The 17,602-nt window shown below is 44.1% G+C and overlaps 1 protein-coding gene across 1 annotated transcript in view; it reads left to right on the top strand.

Moving 5' to 3' along the window:
- cdh6 (cadherin 6) overlaps positions 1-17,602 on the top strand; it is a 59,685-nt gene that overhangs the window by 17,693 nt on the left and 24,390 nt on the right. The window contains exons 2-4 of the mRNA XM_020712466.2: positions 5,563-5,925; positions 15,723-16,017; positions 17,225-17,344. Of these exons, the coding sequence (XP_020568125.1) occupies positions 5,689-5,925; positions 15,723-16,017; positions 17,225-17,344 (652 nt within the window). The 5' untranslated portion in view covers positions 5,563-5,688. The remainder of the gene's footprint in view (positions 1-5,562; positions 5,926-15,722; positions 16,018-17,224; positions 17,345-17,602) is intronic.

The raw sequence follows: 17,602 nt of genomic DNA, 5'->3' as shown, positions 1-17,602 counted from the left end.
ATTTGAGAACAACTGGATACTAAAATGTTTTTTAAACTGCTTTCAGTATGAAATTTATACAGTTAACCTCCCAAAACTGTTTTGGAGTGTTTCATTATGATATTTGTGAGCAGAATAGCGAAAACAATTTACATTTTGACGTGTAAAGCTGGTGTTGCTGCCTGAAATCCGTGCATACCCTCAGAACGTTTCCAAGATTGGATATCCGTTTCCTTGGAATGCTGCTTGTGCATCCCAAATATACCATGACAGAAGGTAAATAAATACGTATATATCCTGAATAATAGACAAAAACGATGCATTCATCCCTTAATGCCTATAAATATGCATCAAAAATAAATGTGCATTCTTTGGCTCCAAAATTACCCACATTTAGCATCAACATGAAAGCAAAAACATAAAAGGGAGTTTCTTTTCGTGGCGTATCCCGCCTTTGCCCCAAAGCAGCTGAGATAGGCTCCAGCAACTATGTGGCCCTGAAAAGGATTCAGTTGGTTCTGAAGATGGATAGACACTAAATTGATAAAAGCTTTCGACATTTTGTCGTGCCTTAAATGTTTTGAAATTTTTACAAAGTAAGTTTATAAGTGCATTTTTTATAGCTAAAGCAGAAATAAAGCATTAGAAGAATGTTCTGTGTAATGATGAAATCTCTTTGACTTTGTTTTATGTTTAAGTGTGACGTTACAAACGGACAAAAGGATGTACCAGTAAGTTAAACAACTGTCATGTATTAATAAATCCAAATGAGTTTAAAAACTGAAAAAGAACATTTTGTGGACCTGTGTGGGCCTTTAAATAGTGCAGTGGGAGTGACTGGTTCAATTCCCGACTCGTTAACAAACCGTCGCTATAAAAGCTGACTCTGCGTGAAGATCATTCATGGACCAGAATCCCTGCTCTGATGCAGATAGAGTAGTGTGGTGGCAGTGTCTCTGTGCTTCCAGTGAGAATGTGTCGGTTCAATTCCCAGTTAGAATAAGGGTCCTTAGGAAGTAGATGTCATAGTCTGTGTCTTTAAACCTGATTGTTGATTTTTGAAACATGTGGAGCGTGTTCAGCTCAAAGGAACAAAGCAACACAGTTCTGCTGTAGACAGATTAGCACAGTGGGAGTGTCTCTGTCCTTGAAGCATGAGAGTGCAGGTTCAAGTCCTGGCTAGTTGCATCACAACTCATGCTTGGGGTGAGGAAGAGTCAGGGATGCTGGGAAGGGGGGGTGGGTTCATCTTTAGTCTGGTAGGAGATCAACGACTTCTGTGCTATAAGATAGGTGATGAAGGTTGATATTAGAGCTACAGCTAACTGGTAGTGAGACAAGTACCTAGAAGACTAGAACCGTACAGGAGGGCTAAACCAACTAGAACTAACTATTAACAGGAGGGAGGGAGTAGATTTTTCTAATGCATAGAAGCTGCAACTAGATCATGATAGTACCTTGACGGTACAAACACTACATTATGGTACTATACTTTCTAAATCTTGTCTTTCTATAACTCTAAAATTAAGTTGGTGCTCATATTATCAACTATTTGTAGAAATATACCAACCTAAAATTGTAGTTAGTTGCTAAAATAAAAGTTTTACTTACCTACACCCCCATCCCTCACCACCACCTTCTTCCAGGTGTTGCTCTACCTGTATTGCATCTACAGTATGCAGACCCTCCACACATCCAAGCTGCATTCTGCATGGATCTATCTAAATGCACATCTTCTTCTGGGATCCTCTTCTCCTGGTCCTCCTTCCTCTGGCGAGGGGGGGGGCAAAGATGAAGCCCCCCTTTCCAGACGTCCTGACTCCTCCTAGCCGCAGCTTGAATTGTGAGGCGACTGAACACCTCGATGTTCCTGACTGGGACTTGAACCTGCGCTCTCCCGCTTCAAGGACAGAGACACTCCCACTGTGCTAATCTGTCTACAGCAGGACTGTGTTGCTTTGTTCCTTTGAGCTGATGACTGTCAAGGAGCGGCAAAAACCAACAACAACAAAACTGAGACGGGGAATTGAACCAGCACTTCTCTGCTTTGGAGATCAAGTCAGTTCCATCGCACTACTCTGTACATCAGTCAGCACTTTGTCGATCACCATTTTTCCTCCATCTGGTGCTTTCTGGGATTTGAACCAGCACCTTCTTGCTCTACTGTCTCCTTTCATCTCCATCAGTGGAACCTTGAAGCTGAAGTTTGATTGACAGTTGACGACCTCACATCACCAGTTGCTGCTGCTTCACCGAAAGTGTTTGGTTTGTTTTTTTCCTTGGTTCACATCCTGAAAGTGGATCACGGGTGGATGGAGGCTTTGGTGAAGCGTGTGATAGAAACTTGTGTGTTTACTTTGTTCTTTTTCTCCAAGCAGGAACTCTTTCTTTTGCTGATGATGCAGCCATATTACTTTTTTGATGGGAGTATATTCTTCATACGCTGTCATTAAAATCTTAGACTCTGTCTCACTAAAGTATGGCGCTCTCTATTTACCGTATTTTCCGGACTATAAGTCGCACCAGCCCAAAAATGCATTATAAAGTAGAAAAAAACACAGATAAGTCGCACTGGACTATAAGTCGCATTTTGACGGGAAATTTATTTGACAAAATCTGAGACCAAGATATAATAACTTGCACAAACTCATATGACACAATCATAACAGACTGTTTATCTCATAATTTCACATTAATTCTTGATCAGCAGCACCAACAAAATGCAACTGTTTTTGTAGTATTGTAGTATAAATGAGATCTCTCTATTACTACATTTTGTGAATGTATTATTGTTGCTGCTGAAGAACTGAATACAGTTTATTGCTTGCATGTTGGATGCACATTTAGTGGTGCCAAAACAATGTAAAAGAAAAAAATATGAATGAAAAATGTATATAGATATATATTTTTTAATGTAACATTAGGCGCTCAACAAATGACTTTCACAAAACTCCAACTTATTAAAAACAGCAACTTAATAGAAAATCAAATAACGATAAAACAATCCAAAATAAAGAACACAACAGCTCAATGATGGGGATTTAGGAAAGTCAGAGTCTTTATCCGTCTGAAAAGGACCTCTTTGCACCAAATCCATTCTTCCTGGATCAGAGAGCGGTTGGCCGTTCAGCTGGACCAAACTCACCAGCAGCAGCATTAACGTTTTCCCTTTCAACAGAAGATGTGGTGACAGGAGTTTCTTCTGCAGCTACAAAAAAAGCATTATTATTATACAATAATCAATGATAAAGCTAATAAAATAAGAATACTAAGAATAGTTTACTGGCTCATTTAAAATCTGTGTGCAGGAGGTTTTTCACAATTTCATGATCTTTTTATATATTTATGAGAGATTGATTGTTTGATTGTATATTTGCATGAGGTCATATTTTTTTATTTAAATATGAACAATGTGGGACTTCATTCTCTACAGCTGCTGTTTATGAAAAAAGGGGTTATGCAGACACTGTTTTTTAAAATACTTTACATGCTATTAAAGTAACCTGAGATGACATCTTCAATGATGTCAGGAACATCTTGGGAGGTGGACGCTGCACCACCTCCAAAACTTTATGAGAGCAGAAGAAACTGTGCAAAACATCCTCATTATGTAAAACCAAAACTGCAGAATACAAATAAGAAATAAATGTAGCCATTTATAAATAAGAAATGTGAACACTAATTTGAGTAGAAATGGAAATATACACATTTATACACTTCTTTATTGTTATTTTGTATGTACATAATTTTAAAATTAGTAAATTTATTTTGTTCGTCATTTATAAATGAGAAAATCTATTTCCTGTTTGTATTTTGGCAGTTTTGATTCTCCATATTTCATGCTAATGCAAGATTTTAAGACACACTCATTGTTGTAAAAGTCAGACTACCTGACTGTCTAACAGATAAACAGCAGTTTTTATGCTGACATGAACCGGAAAATGCAGATCGCACTAAATATGTGTTAGAAAAACAATGAAACAATAGGATCACGTGAGTTAAAACATTTATTTATCAGCCGCCGTTGTCATTATTTGCTTTTCTCTGCTCTCTGCCGTTTTGGAAGGTCATGTCTGACCTCATCTTGGAAACTTGGGTGTCAGAATTATTTTCTAGTTTTCCATTGGAAATAACGACAAACGGGATAGTTTTGTGCAATCTTCACCTGGTTGATTAGTATTTTACGTAAATCGCGCAGCTGCACAGAAAGGCAGGAGAAGAAAACAACATCCTCCAAACTTACCTTGTGACTGATGTTTCAATTCTTCATCTTTCTTCAGCTCCTGATGGATAAAGTCTCTTTGGCATAAAGTTCTCTTGTTGTCGCCTTGATCAACGTGACGAAATGAGCTCGTTTTTTTTTCTTTCTCCAGACTTTATTGAAACAAACTGCGCTCGTAAATGTACACTGTGCCAGGCTCAGATGAAATGATGTTGACCAATCGTTGCTAAGAGTGGCGTTACGTCATCATTTGGGTTGCCAGATTGGTTCAGGTGTGTTGAAGGGGGCGATCATTAAAGTGCAGCCAACTTTCCTTTGCACAACATTCAGAGCGCACGTTGGTACGGACGCGCTGTGAAATGGGTTGCCAGATTTGGCTCTTTTTTATTTTTTTCGCCACTTCGGGGCCCTGGTGGTGGCGGGGGCCCTATGCGGCTGCGTATTTCGCGTATAGGGAGGGCCGGCCATGTACCCATCTCATCATTCTGTGGATTAAACCCTTCAGCTTTAGCGGTTATAAGTTGTTTTTTGGATCGGTGCCTTCACCTTTTTTAAGTAAAACAATTGAAATAACTATCCATGTTGTTTTCATTTGTGTTTATTCTTCATTTGTAACCTTTGCTGCATCCTGGAGAGGTCTGAACCGATTCCACAGAAGGTTTGTGAGTCTGAAAACAGCTGAGCTGCTGTGATGCACAGCAGGACCGGCTGAAGACTGGAGCCCGACCCCAAATGCTGAACAAAAAAGGACTCGTTTTTCTGTAGTTGTACGCTGCAATGACTACACAACACAACGGATAAAAGGTTAAAAGATTAAAAAAAGACCTTCATGTGAAGGATTAACCAGAAAGTGACGGTGCTGTCAGGGTTTTTGCATGAACTGCAATGTTAAAAACAGAGTGGCGTGATCCATCTCATGTCTGGATTATTCTCCTCTGACTGCAGACCAGAGGTGATGCATAATCCTGGGAGAGAAAAGAGGGAACAGGGAGGATGAACGATTTAGAGGAAGGTTTGGGTAAATAGATGAGAATTTATGAGGAAGGAAGGAATAAAAGGATAGACCAAAGAGGAATTGATGATAGACCGATGGATGGATGGAGAATGCATGGGTAAATGCATGGATGAGTGGATGTTGAATGGATGGATGAATGAACATTGGATGGATGGATGGATGGATGGATGGATGGATGGATGGATGGAAAGATGGATGGATGAAAATGGACGGATTCAAGTGAACCAAAGCTTTGAAGCAGAGGTGGTTTAGTTGGGTTCAAAGATGTTCCTCAGGTGTTTGGGGTGTGGTCTGCTTCTGAACCTGTAGACCCCCCGGGTCCTGACTTTCTTGTTTTGTCCCCCAGGTACTGACTGCTGCCTCAAGTGAGACGGGGACCCCCCCTCCAGCTTTGCTAGAACACAGCATGAACCCGGTCCTCCATCCAGACCACTGAGGACGGCGTAAGAGAGCGCGGTGTGGGGGTGTGGCCATGGATAGAAGGGGCGTTTGTGCACTGATGGTGCTGTGGGCCATGGCCCACCTGGGTTCTCCGGCAGACGGGTCCAGATCCCTGCGAAGGACTACAGGGGGGCGGAAAGGGTCTCCGGGACTGACGGGACATGACGCCAACGGAGTGCCGCTCAGACGCTCCAAGAGAGGATGGATGTGGAACCAGTTCTTTTTGCTGGAAGAGTACACGGGGACGGACATGCAGTACGTTGGAAAGGTAGGAGCTCGGGCTGGGGGGTTTGAGCCTCAACTCGTCTTTGATCGAGTCCAAAGTGACACTTATCGAGCCGCACGGCAACAAAGGTGGGTTAATGAATACCAACCCACAGCCAGTCTTTGACTGGAATTAAGCTTCTTTATTTAACAATAAAAGCTTTTGTGGAAAACTTTTGGCTCTTTGTAAACAGAGTATTCTGTATAAGTATAAGTAGATGCACCAAAGCTTCTAGAATCCACTAAAACCAGATTTTCTGTCACTGGCTTTAAATGGACAAAGGGGGGGCCTGGAGTTAGCACGCACCGCCCCCACCATCCCAGAAAAGAAAGGAACATGAAGTCCAAACACGGGGAACAATGTCCGGATCGTTGGGTTGATGGGTAATCCATGTTTAGAGGAAACATCTAAGCTCTCATGCCGTCTTTCTCCTCACTGCTGTTTGGTTGTGTGACCGAGACGAACCTTTAAAACTCCCTCAGTTAAAACCTCACTGTCGCTAAAGTTTGAAAAGTGGCTATTTTTGTTCGGCTAAAAATGTATCTTGGTGTTTTGTCTGTCGAATCCATATTTATGAGGAGAAAAAGCTGTTTTTTTCTTTTGAGGGAATACAGGAGATGGCTCCTCATTTGCATGAAGCATTCCTGCAGGAAGCTCAAGACTTCTGATGGATCCGATTTGAAATTCTTATCAGAACAATAAAGTAGCAATTGATTTCCTCTGTAGCTTATAAAAGAGGGCAGAATTGGGATTCATCCATGGTGACGTGACGCTCCGAGGTTTCCGCTGCTGGGATGAGCCTCATCCCACTCACATCCCAAAGCCCTGAAGTAGAGCCGGACTTCCTCTAAAGCTGTCTTTGGTTCACTAAAATGAAAGCACCGATAATCTGAGCGGGAAGAGGCCCGAACAAGACGATGGACTGTATAATTCCTGCTCTACATGCAGAGGAGCGGAAGTCAAGCCGTCGCTCCGCTCTACTGTAATTGAGGAGATTGCGAAACACGGTGGCAAGGTCAGGAAGAGCGGCGAAGGAAGAAAGGTTGTTTTGTCCGAGCAGATGAATGGGGCGACTGCTTTGCATTCCTATCATGTGTCCACAGAGGATGGAGTTATCCAACCAAATGAGATCCTGCGACATATGTCCTCGCCAAGCCAGGGTTGACTTCAGTCCTGGACAAAAAGGATTACGGCCGTCAGCGTGCACAGAGCGCACGGAAAGTTGGAAAAAAGGAGGGAAAGAAATTCAGCCAGAGAAGATCAAATGTAAATACAGAGCTTGATCAAACCACTTTGCCTTCAGAGAGCGCTGATTGATGTCCCACTTGTCCTTTTAGCTTGTTAGAGGACTAATAGCAAGAGAAGAATGGATTATCTGAGTGTGGTGTACACTTAAAGAGCCAGAGGCCAGGGCCTAAGAGCCCGTCTCCTGAAGAGACCATTAAAGCGCCGACCTTCCAGCAGCACACTCAATCACGGCTCGGGAGCTCGTTGTTTCTCCCACGTCCACGTAGATGAGGGGGGGGGGTTCCTCCTTTGGCCAGTTGACACTTTGAACTGAGGAGTGTAGATCTCATCTGGCTTTAATTACTGCTGGTTAATTGCTACATAAAGCGGGAGTGATGAATGGGTTTTTGCCTGATCAGGAGGAGAAGAACTCGAGACGGCGAGGCTTTTACCCCATAAAGAGGCATCAAAACACCTGTTTGTGGCGAACGCGATGACAGGTTATTATAAACAAACGCTCCTCACTCGGGGTGCAATAGGGAAATTGTCCTTGAATTACAGCGTTCTGGTTTTTTTTTTGCTGCGAACAGACTCACAGGTATCGTAAAAGGACATTTTTTAAGACCGGGGGGAGGAAGGCAGTTCTGCTTGTTCTGCATCGGCCATTGCTTCCTCTTTTCATCCTGCAGGAGAGGAACGGCGTGCTGCCTCTCATTAGCAGGCGAGCTGCGTGCAGGCCTCGGAGGGCCCGGGCTGTCACTGGGGGGAGCCGGTGTTTGTTTATTTCATTATTTCTTACTTTACCAAAGGGCACATCTCTACTGAAAACGGTTAATGGCCTGTGGTTGAGGAGTGTTTGTGCTGCACTATCATATCTCATCAAGTATTTACAGCCTCTGATAGGCCCCAGTGGTTCTGGGCCTGGTGGGCAGACTCTTCAGTGGAGTCCCTGCAATCCAGACGCGCTCGCTGCATGTCAACAAACAAACACGCCGTGCACGCCTCCAGTAATGAGGGAGCACAGATAAAAAAGGGTTCAGACGTGAAGCGCTTCCCAGTCCTGGATGACTCGGCGGTTCGCGCTGCCTGGGGGGGGGCTGTTTGAGCGGGAAGGTGCAGAATGGCTGTGTTTGTTGATGGGAGGATGGGAGGGCTGCTTTCATTTCATCTCTCCTCTTGTGTGGATGCTCCTCCATTACCAGCTGCTCACCTTGGCACAGAGCGGAGCATATGGGATGGTCCTGGCCGTACCAGCGCCATGGCAACCCCTGTGGGCCGCAGAGGACACCCAGGGTACACGTTGTCTGTGTTTGTTGATTAGTTGATGAGTACCTGCGAGCGGCGGGAAGAGGCGGCTGCAGTTTGTGCAGTAAAGGCTGAGATGAGGTCCAGGGACCCGCAAACAGCTGCTGAGGAGAGGAGCCGTCAGACAGCAGCATCTCCTTTGATTATTTCCACGCCATCGCCTACCTGTTTCTGACGCCTGCTGGCTTTGAGATTAATTAATCATCTGCGGTTGACATTCAGAAAACAATCCGGCATGAGGCAAATGTCTCCGACTGCATATCTCGAGTTCTTTCAAAAGGCTATTTCTGCGCTCCGGCTGAGGCGACCATCTGGCGGCAGCGGAGGCAGCCAGCCCTCCACAGGGCGGGACACGAGGCCTCAAAGGCTAACTGGCTACTTGCCCTGAGCAGCCCGTTTGCTGAGCCGTCTTGTTGGCCGAACTGGAGAGAAGCACAAATGGTGATCAGATCAAATCTGCTGTAACATTTGCTGTACTTGGAGATGATTAATTCCACAAACAAAGACCTCATAAGCTCGGACACGCAGATGTCTGAGAAGTAGTTTGCTTTCAGGAGTGAAGCGCCATCATGTCGTCCTTTTCTTCTATGTTGTTTACTTTGTGGCTGAAGTAGTGAAACTTTGTGTTGATTTGATCTGGTTTAAAGGAATAAATCAGTTTTCTGCCACTTTCTTCAGCCTCCGTTCTTTTAACAACCATCATCCCTTTTTTTTTAAGGAAAAAGAGCCCTGAAGGAAAACGGTCATTAAAATCCTAAAATGACAGCAGATCTTTAGCCGTGCAGCTCCTGAAACGCACTCCGGTTTTGAACAAACATCAGCTGTTTGTTTCCGTCCTGACGTCCTCCACGCTCCAATCAGATGTTTTCCCTGATCCCAAACAGGAAGTTCAGCGGCAGAAAAATACTCTTTAATAAAAAGATGATCACATTAGTGCCTCAGCACACGTGCACACAATAATACACACAATAAACAAATCTTTAAACTTATTTTGAAGATAATGATTTCATTTCTGTACTCAGCCCTATAGTTTTGTGTGTGAAGCCTTAATATTGGAAACAAATATCCTTGTAAAACTTTGCAGCAACTCTAACGTTTCTGTTCTCCACCTACAGTAAATCTGTGTCTCGTACCTGGAGGCCATCTTTGTTACGTAACATTCTAGCTTGAAACATGATGGATTAACTGTTGAGCTAAGATCACAACCGTCATGTGACACGCATTCACCAAAACGCAGGTTCCTAAACATGCTTATAGCCAACAGTGTCAGGGTCTCCTCTAAACTCAGTTTAGTCTTCAGCCAGAAGACTTTGGACTTCCGGGTTGAAGCACCTTTTAAAACCTCTTAAAAGTCTTTATCTCAGTACTGTAAGCACAGATTAGGACAGAAACTGTTTATGTCATCCTGAGCTTTTAAGGAAACAGTAAAGGTTCATAACTGAAGCATGAAACTAAACACTAAAACGGTATTTTTAAATGATTGAATGAATGAAGCTGAATTAATAAAGGCCTTTACAGCTCCTCCAAGGTGCCTCACAATAAAAGCAAGAAGTTTAAAAAATTGTCAAATTAAAAACAAAAATTAAAAGTGGCATATAATTACAAAAAGCAGTTAGCAAAAAAACACATAAAAGACAAATAAAAATGCAATGAAAAAAAGAAAAGAAAATAGACTACTGAGCCATTCTAAAAGGGTCTTTAGTGGACATTTAAAGCTGTTAAGGTAAGATATCTTACGTAATTCTGCATGAATGTTATTTTCATAAGTGAGGACCAGCAATGGAAAAGCCCAGATACCCCAAAGTCCCCTTTGGATCATCTGAGGGGGCTAACTGCATGCTCCCAATTTCAACACAGCATGAAGATGAGCAGCATGCAGGAGCTGCATGCAGAGACATGCAGAGACAAACAGCTGCATGCAGAGACATGGAGAGACATGCAGAGACGTGCAGAGACATGCAGAGACAAACAGCTACATGCAGAGACAAACAGCTGCATGCAGAGACATGGAGAGACATGCAGAGACGTGCAGAGACATGCAGAGACAAACAGCTGCATGCAGAGACAAACAGCTGCATGCAGAGACAAACAGCTGCATGCAGAGACAAACAGCTGCATGCAGAGACATGGAGAGACATGCAGCTACATGCAGAGACGTGCAGAGACAAACAGCTGCATGCAGAGACATGCAGAGACATGCAGAGACGTGCAGAGACATGCAGACACAAACAGCTACATGCAGAGACCAACAGCTACATGCAGAGACAAACAGCTGCATGCAGAGACATGGAGAGACATGCAGAGACGTGCAGAGACATGCAGAGACAAACAGCTGCATGCAGAGACATGGAGAGACATGCAGCTACATGCAGAGACGTGCAGAGACAAACAGCTGCATGCAGAGACATGCAGAGACATGCAGAGACGTGCAGAGACATGCAGACACAAACAGCTGCATGCAGAGACATGGAGAGACATGCAGAGACGTGCAGAGACATGCAGAGACAAACAGCTGCATGCAGAGACATGGAGAGACATGCAGCTACATGCAGAGACGTGCAGAGACAAACAGCTGCATGCAGAGACATGCAGAGACATGCAGAGACGTGCAGAGACATGCAGACACAAACAGCTACATGCAGAGACCAACAGCTACATGCAGAGACAAACAGCTGCATGCAGAGACATGGAGAGACATGCAGCTGCATGCAGAGACGTGCAGAGACATGGAGAAACATGCAGAGACGTGCAGAGACATGCAGACACAAACAGCTACATGCAGAGACAAACAGCTGCATGCAGAGACATGCAGAGACGTGCAGAGACATGGAAGGACATGCAGAGACGTGCAGAGACATGCAAAGACATACAGCTCCATGTCTCTGCTGAGGTTCTGACGGAGCAGCAGCTCTGAGGACTCCACTCATCTGATTGATTAACTACTGATTCTGAGTAATTGGATCACCTTTAGGCAAGGCAAGTTTATTTGTATAGCACAATTCGTACACAAAGTAATTCAAGGTGCTTCACAAAACAGAAAAATGCATTAAAATCACAATACATCATAGAAATAATCAACGTAAAATTTACTTTAAAAGAAAAAAAAAAAATTGAAAATTGATTTAAAAATAAAGAAAGGAAGGAAAGAAAAGTGCAGATGGGACCTTTCAGTCATATACACGGCCAAACAGAAATGTTTTAAGTCTAGATTTGAACATGAACACAGAAGAGGCCTGTCTTACGAATTCAGGGAGGCTGTTCCAGATTTTAGCTGCAGAATATTGAAACGCTGATTCCCCTTGTTTAGTTCTGACTCTGGGAATCAACAGGAGGCCGGCCCCTGAGGTCCTCAGAGTACGAGATGGTTCATATGGCACTAACATGTCAGAGATGTACTTTGGTGCTCGGCCATGGAGAGACTTGTACACAAGCAGAGCTGCTTTGAAGTCTATTCTTTGAGGTACAGGGAGCCAGTGCAGAGACCTGAGCACAGGACTAATGTGATCATACTTCCTGGTTTTGGTCAGGACTCGAGCAGCAGCATTCTGGATCACCTTAAGTCAGATTTTGCTTCACTAAAACCACAATGCCACCCCCCCACCAGGACAACACACACACACACACACACACACACACACACACAGACTTCTGCTGTTAAATATTGTTTGAGTGGAAACGTAATTTTTTTCTTGGATAAAATGTTTAAAATGATAAAAAATGGAAACAACATGAAGGATCAGGAGAAACGTCTCAGCTGCAGAGTCTTTTTGATCATGGAAGTGGTGCTAATCGTCTCTCCATCTGGTTCAAAGATAAGTTTTAATTCCTAAAAAAATGAGTTTGTTTTTATAGTTAACATGTTTTTATATTTAAAGTCCTGCTGTTAATGGATATCGCGTCATGTTCTCTGACTCTTTTATGACCATGGGGGGTCAGAGGAGAAAAGGCCAGCTATTGATGTGCCACGGTGCCCAAACGGACCGCACATGTGGCTTCCCTGCCCCCCCCCTCCGTGACAGTTTAATTGTATTTTCAATATAAATTGATCAAAGAGGCCATTGTGAATGCATGTTGGGCAGCTGCATTGATTTCTGCGAGAGCTTTTTTTGCTGCTTCTCTTAATTCGAGCAGAAAGGGCAGCAGTAAATGTGTCTGAGCAGCACGGAGGACAGCGGCGAGGGAGGGGGTCACGGCAGCTCAATACTCTGAACTTGTAATATCCTTCATGGAGGAACTCTTCCCTCAGCTTTGACGGGAATCCGGCTTCCAGCTTCCATGATGTTTAGAGCACACAGAGCTCTGCAGAAGTTCCTACCGCAGAACGGACGACCAGAGATGAAGGTTCAAGTCCCGGCTTCATCACGGACAGAAGCAGCCTTTTTGTTTTGGGTCAGCGTCTTCCACTGAAGCAGACGACCCGTTGGGAACGGCATTAATCCAGGTTACATGAGCCGGCCTGACAAAGCTATGAAGTAGTTCAAGCTGCAGAGCACCTGCGATCAAAAGCAGTTAGCAATCAAATACATGCAAAAGCTTTTGCAAAAGTGCTGGGAGGGGGGAGCTTGTGCACTGTGCTCCCCCAGCCCCATTAGCATTATACCATACCTCCCCCCTCCTCCCAACCTAGTCTGCGCAGCCAAAGAGTTTCTGCAGTTTGCACTTTGGAAAACAAAAGTACATTTGACCCCCCCAATGCCATTGCCCCCTTCCTTCCCCTACAGTTATGAGGATGCTACTGGTGGGGGGAGGCGGTGGGCGGAGCGAGCCTGTGATGAGTTTTCAGGGATGGACGTGTTGTGGGGATTTGGCGGTGGAATTAAAATGTCAGCGCGCGCTAAGCTGCTGTTCATGCAGAAATCAAAAATTAAACATGGAAAGGGAGAGAGCGAATCAAAATGACCAGCAGCGTCTGCGCCACATCCGCTGACGCGCACGCTCCCGTGCAAGGGAGCGTGCACGGAGATGACCCTCTGAAACGCCTCTGCGGCCTGGCAGCAGCAAAGGAACGCAACTCTGCAGACAGAGATCAGCTCTGCAGACAGACATGCAGCTCTGGAGACAGACATGCAGCTCTGCAGACAGACATCAGCTCTGCAGACAGACATGCAGCTCTGGAGACAGACATGCAGCTCTGCAGACAGACATTAGCTCTGCAGACAGACATGCAGCTCTGCAGACAGACATTAGCTCTGCAGACAGACATGCAGCTCTGCAGACAGACATGCAGCTCTGGAGACAGACATTAGCTCTGCAGACAGACATTAGCTCTGCAGACAGACATGCAGCTCTGCAGACAGACATTAGCTCTGCAGACAGACATGCAGCTCTGCAGACAGACATTAGCTCTGCAGACAGACATGCAGCTCTGGAGACAGACATTAGCTCTGCAGACAGACATGCAGCTCTGCAGACAGACATTAGCTCTGCAGACAGACATGCAGCTCTGGAGACAGACATTAGCTCTGCAGACAGACATGCAGCTCTGCAGACAGACATGCAGCTCTGCAGACAGACATGCAGCTCTGCAGACAGACATGCAGCTCTGCAGACAGACATTAGCTCTGCAGACAGACATGCAGCTCTGCAGACAGACATGCAGCTCTGCTTGTTGGCAGCGTGCGAGCTTCTCAGAGACGTGCTGAAGCTGCGAGCGCGTGGCGGCACAACAGTTTACCAAAGATGAGATGAGCCAGTGAAATAACACCAAACACTGTGAAAGCTGCCGCTGCTGCTGCTTGCCAAGGCCCATATTGGTCAGATTGGAGATGTGGGGGTTGCCGAGAAAACAGTGATGGCGTTTGGACGCCTTCATCGCAGGGAGGAGGTTCCTGCTCCGTCAGTTTGATGTTTCCTCATGCTGGACTCTTTCAGGAAGATCGTCCTGCCTTCAGACGAGCAACTCAAAGCAAACATTAAAGCCCTCATTAAGACAGAACTGTTATTGTTGTTCTATTATAATAAAACATCAGCAGTGAACATTTCCATGAAAAAGACTTTCTCTATTTGATTACACATCTAAAATATAAAAAGGCTTTTCTTCTTTTCATTAAAACAAAGAATTATGATCCCAGAAGAAAACTCTCATTTGACCAGAAATGACACAAACAGACTTTAAAAGAGGCTGAGTTTGTAAAGAACTCCAGTGCTGTACGCTTAAACAGTATTTAAAAAATCAAAGCTAATATTAAGAAAGAATTAAAAGAAAATATTTAATTTGTTTGATAATTTTACGGGTTTGCTCTAAATTGTGTTTTTTTATTGAGTAGCTAATTTAAATAATAACTACAAATGTTAAATGCTTGAAAGTCGTATAATTGACTGTAAAACAAGAAAAAGAACTTGAACTTGAAATTGGAGTTTTAATGTTTGATTTGAATCCTTAGTTTTGTTAACCAGACGTTTCTTTTGGGTTTAAACTCATTGAATCATTTATGGAACAAATCAATTTGTTTTGGGCTCTTAATATCTGTTTATTTGTTTATTATTTGTTTATTTCCTGCAATCAAAACAAAAAACACAAAAATAAACATAGATGTATCACACCCAATAAACTGATTGGAAAACATAAGAAGATAAATATGATCAACCCCTATTTTATTATGTACCAATTATTATTTATGTTTAATAATTATTTTTGAATTACTCTCATTGATGAATTCATTAAATGTTGTTCAACAAATATAATTTGAATAATTTGCTTCAAAGGGACAGTGAGGAGGCAACCTTCCCTCCCCTTTTATATTTCTTGTGTTTTTTAATTGTAAAAACAACAAAAGTGAATAAAAATAATAACAATATTGGAGGTTCCAGGTTGGGCCCATGAGGAACACCTCATTTCAAATCAAGCACCTGACATTCAAAAGTGCTTCACAGGCATGAAACAGTTAAATATGAAATGATAAAACACCCAGAATGCCATCAACCCCCCTGATCCTCCACATCCAACATAACCAAACTCAAAATGACACAAAGTTTAAATAGAAACCAAAGTTGACTTTTCCTTTTTAATGATGTCTTTTCTGCTGCTGGACCTTCAACAGTTGGGATGTTTTTCATGTTTAAGCTTTTCAATCAGTGATTTCTGATTAAAAACATTTCAGGCTGAATTCAATTGAATTAAATACGGTTTACTATTTTATTTATTCACCTATTTCAGTGTATAATGTATCGTTTTTTTATGTCCATCTTTAGCGACTCCAATGATTTTACCCTCATCTCAGAGCTCTGCTGTAAACCAGTAATGAAGTTCATCTTGTCTTCGTCCTCAGCTTCACTCTGACTCAGACCGGGGAGACGGCAGCGTCAAGTACGTCCTCACCGGGGAGGGGGCCGGGACCCTCTTTAAGATTGATGAAAATTCGGGGGACATCCACGCCACCAAGAGGCTGGACAGGGAGGAGAAGGCCTTCTACATCCTCCACGCCAAAGCCGTCAACCGCCAGACCAACGAGGCGCTGGAGGGCGAGTCCGAGTTCATCATCAAGATCCACGACATCAATGACAACGAACCGCGCTTCACCAGGGACCCGTACCTCGCCCGCGTGCCGGAGATGTCCGACATCGGTACGTTTGTGTCACGCCGCACTCACCTGAGCCAGGCAGGTGGGAGGGTTCAAAGAGCAGCGTCTGATGGTCCTGATGATGTGGAAACAAACGTTCCCCAGTGATGATCTGACTCTGACCTAACTTCAGACACAAGAAGGGTCGAAAGAATCTGTTTTCCCATAATGCCTTGTTCTAAGAGGAGATGATGGAGGCTGACATTGGCTGAATTTTCTGAAGTGGATCAGAATATTCTGGATCAGAATATTCTAGATCAGATGATTCTGGATCAGATGATTCTAGATCAAATGATTCTGGACCAGATAATACTGAATCAGGAGATTATGGTTTATATAATTCTCATTTAGATTATTCTGGATCAGGAGACTCAGGATCAGAAAATTCTGGATCAGATGATTCTGGATCAGATGATTCAGGATCAGATGATTCAGGATCAGATGACTCTGGATCAGGAGATTCTGGATCACGTTATGGGACAAACAGAAACGTGTCTTTGAGCCCTTTAGCGTTTTGCCGTGGAGCTGCAGCTCTTTCAAACATTTAACAGAATTCTTCTCATGTTTTTTCGGAGTTCTGAGACGGACATCGTGAATGTGTCCAAAGTGGTGGTGGTGGTGGTGGGGGGGGCTTTGGGGGGGTTGCAGTCGAGGACAGACTTTCTTAAAGCTGCGAGACTTTGAAAAAGTCCCCTCGTTTCTCCTGCGCCCCCGTCCCTCGTTTTTTCACCCAGATGAGAGAAACTTCACAAAAGTAGAAAGTCATCTGTTTGGTGAGGTCGTTACCCCCCAGTTTTACACGTGTCTATATTTATACCGCTTTCCATTAAATATTTCTCCTCAATTAATTTTCCTCGGCGTGTAATGAGGCAACATTTGGCCCCGCGAGGCGCCGCCTGGGAGGTGGCACTTGGCTAACCGCCCCCCTTTGTTCTGCTGAAACAGGCTCAGCCTCTCTGGCAGAGAAAATGGATCCCAAGTTTTTTTGGTTCCATGAAGGTCTCAGATCTGCCATGCAGAACGCCCGCCTGCCCGCTTGGAGGGTTATATTTAGATAAATGTGAGAGCGTTCAGGTGGCCGTGGAATAATGACGGCTTCAGGGACGCAGAGACGGGGAGGACCAGTCCCGTTCTGAGGACCGGACCTCCTCAGAGGCCGTTTCAGCTTCAGCAGGCGCTGACAATCACCGCCATGAATGTCCCTCCAACAGGAACTTCGGTGATCCAGGTGACGGCCATCGACGCAGACGACGCCACGTACGGGAATAGCGCCAAGGTGGTGTACAGCATCCTGCAGGGGCAGCCGTACTTCTCTGTGGATCCAGAAACGGGTCAGTTTGGACCTTCAGAACTCATCTTTCTGTTGTTTGGCTGTGATTTGAGACGTTCTGATCAAAAGAATCCAAAGGAGCTCCAGCGCTAAGAGAAAGTTTTTGACCCCAAACACATTTTCAGTTCGACACCTTTGGCCCCCGCTAGTCTCTGAACTCTGCCAGCCACATCAGCTGTTTACTATGATGACCCCCCATCAATAAAGTTGTCAGTCCAAATTTAACCTGCAGGTTTCAGCTTTGACATTTTTGGATTAA

This window comes from Oryzias latipes, chromosome 20 (assembly GCF_002234675.1).
Source record: "Oryzias latipes chromosome 20, ASM223467v1".
NCBI classification, from domain to species: Eukaryota; Metazoa; Chordata; class Actinopteri; order Beloniformes; family Adrianichthyidae; genus Oryzias; species Oryzias latipes.
The sequence above is the reverse complement of the archived record's forward strand: the minus strand, read 5'-3'. Positions and strand labels throughout refer to the sequence as shown.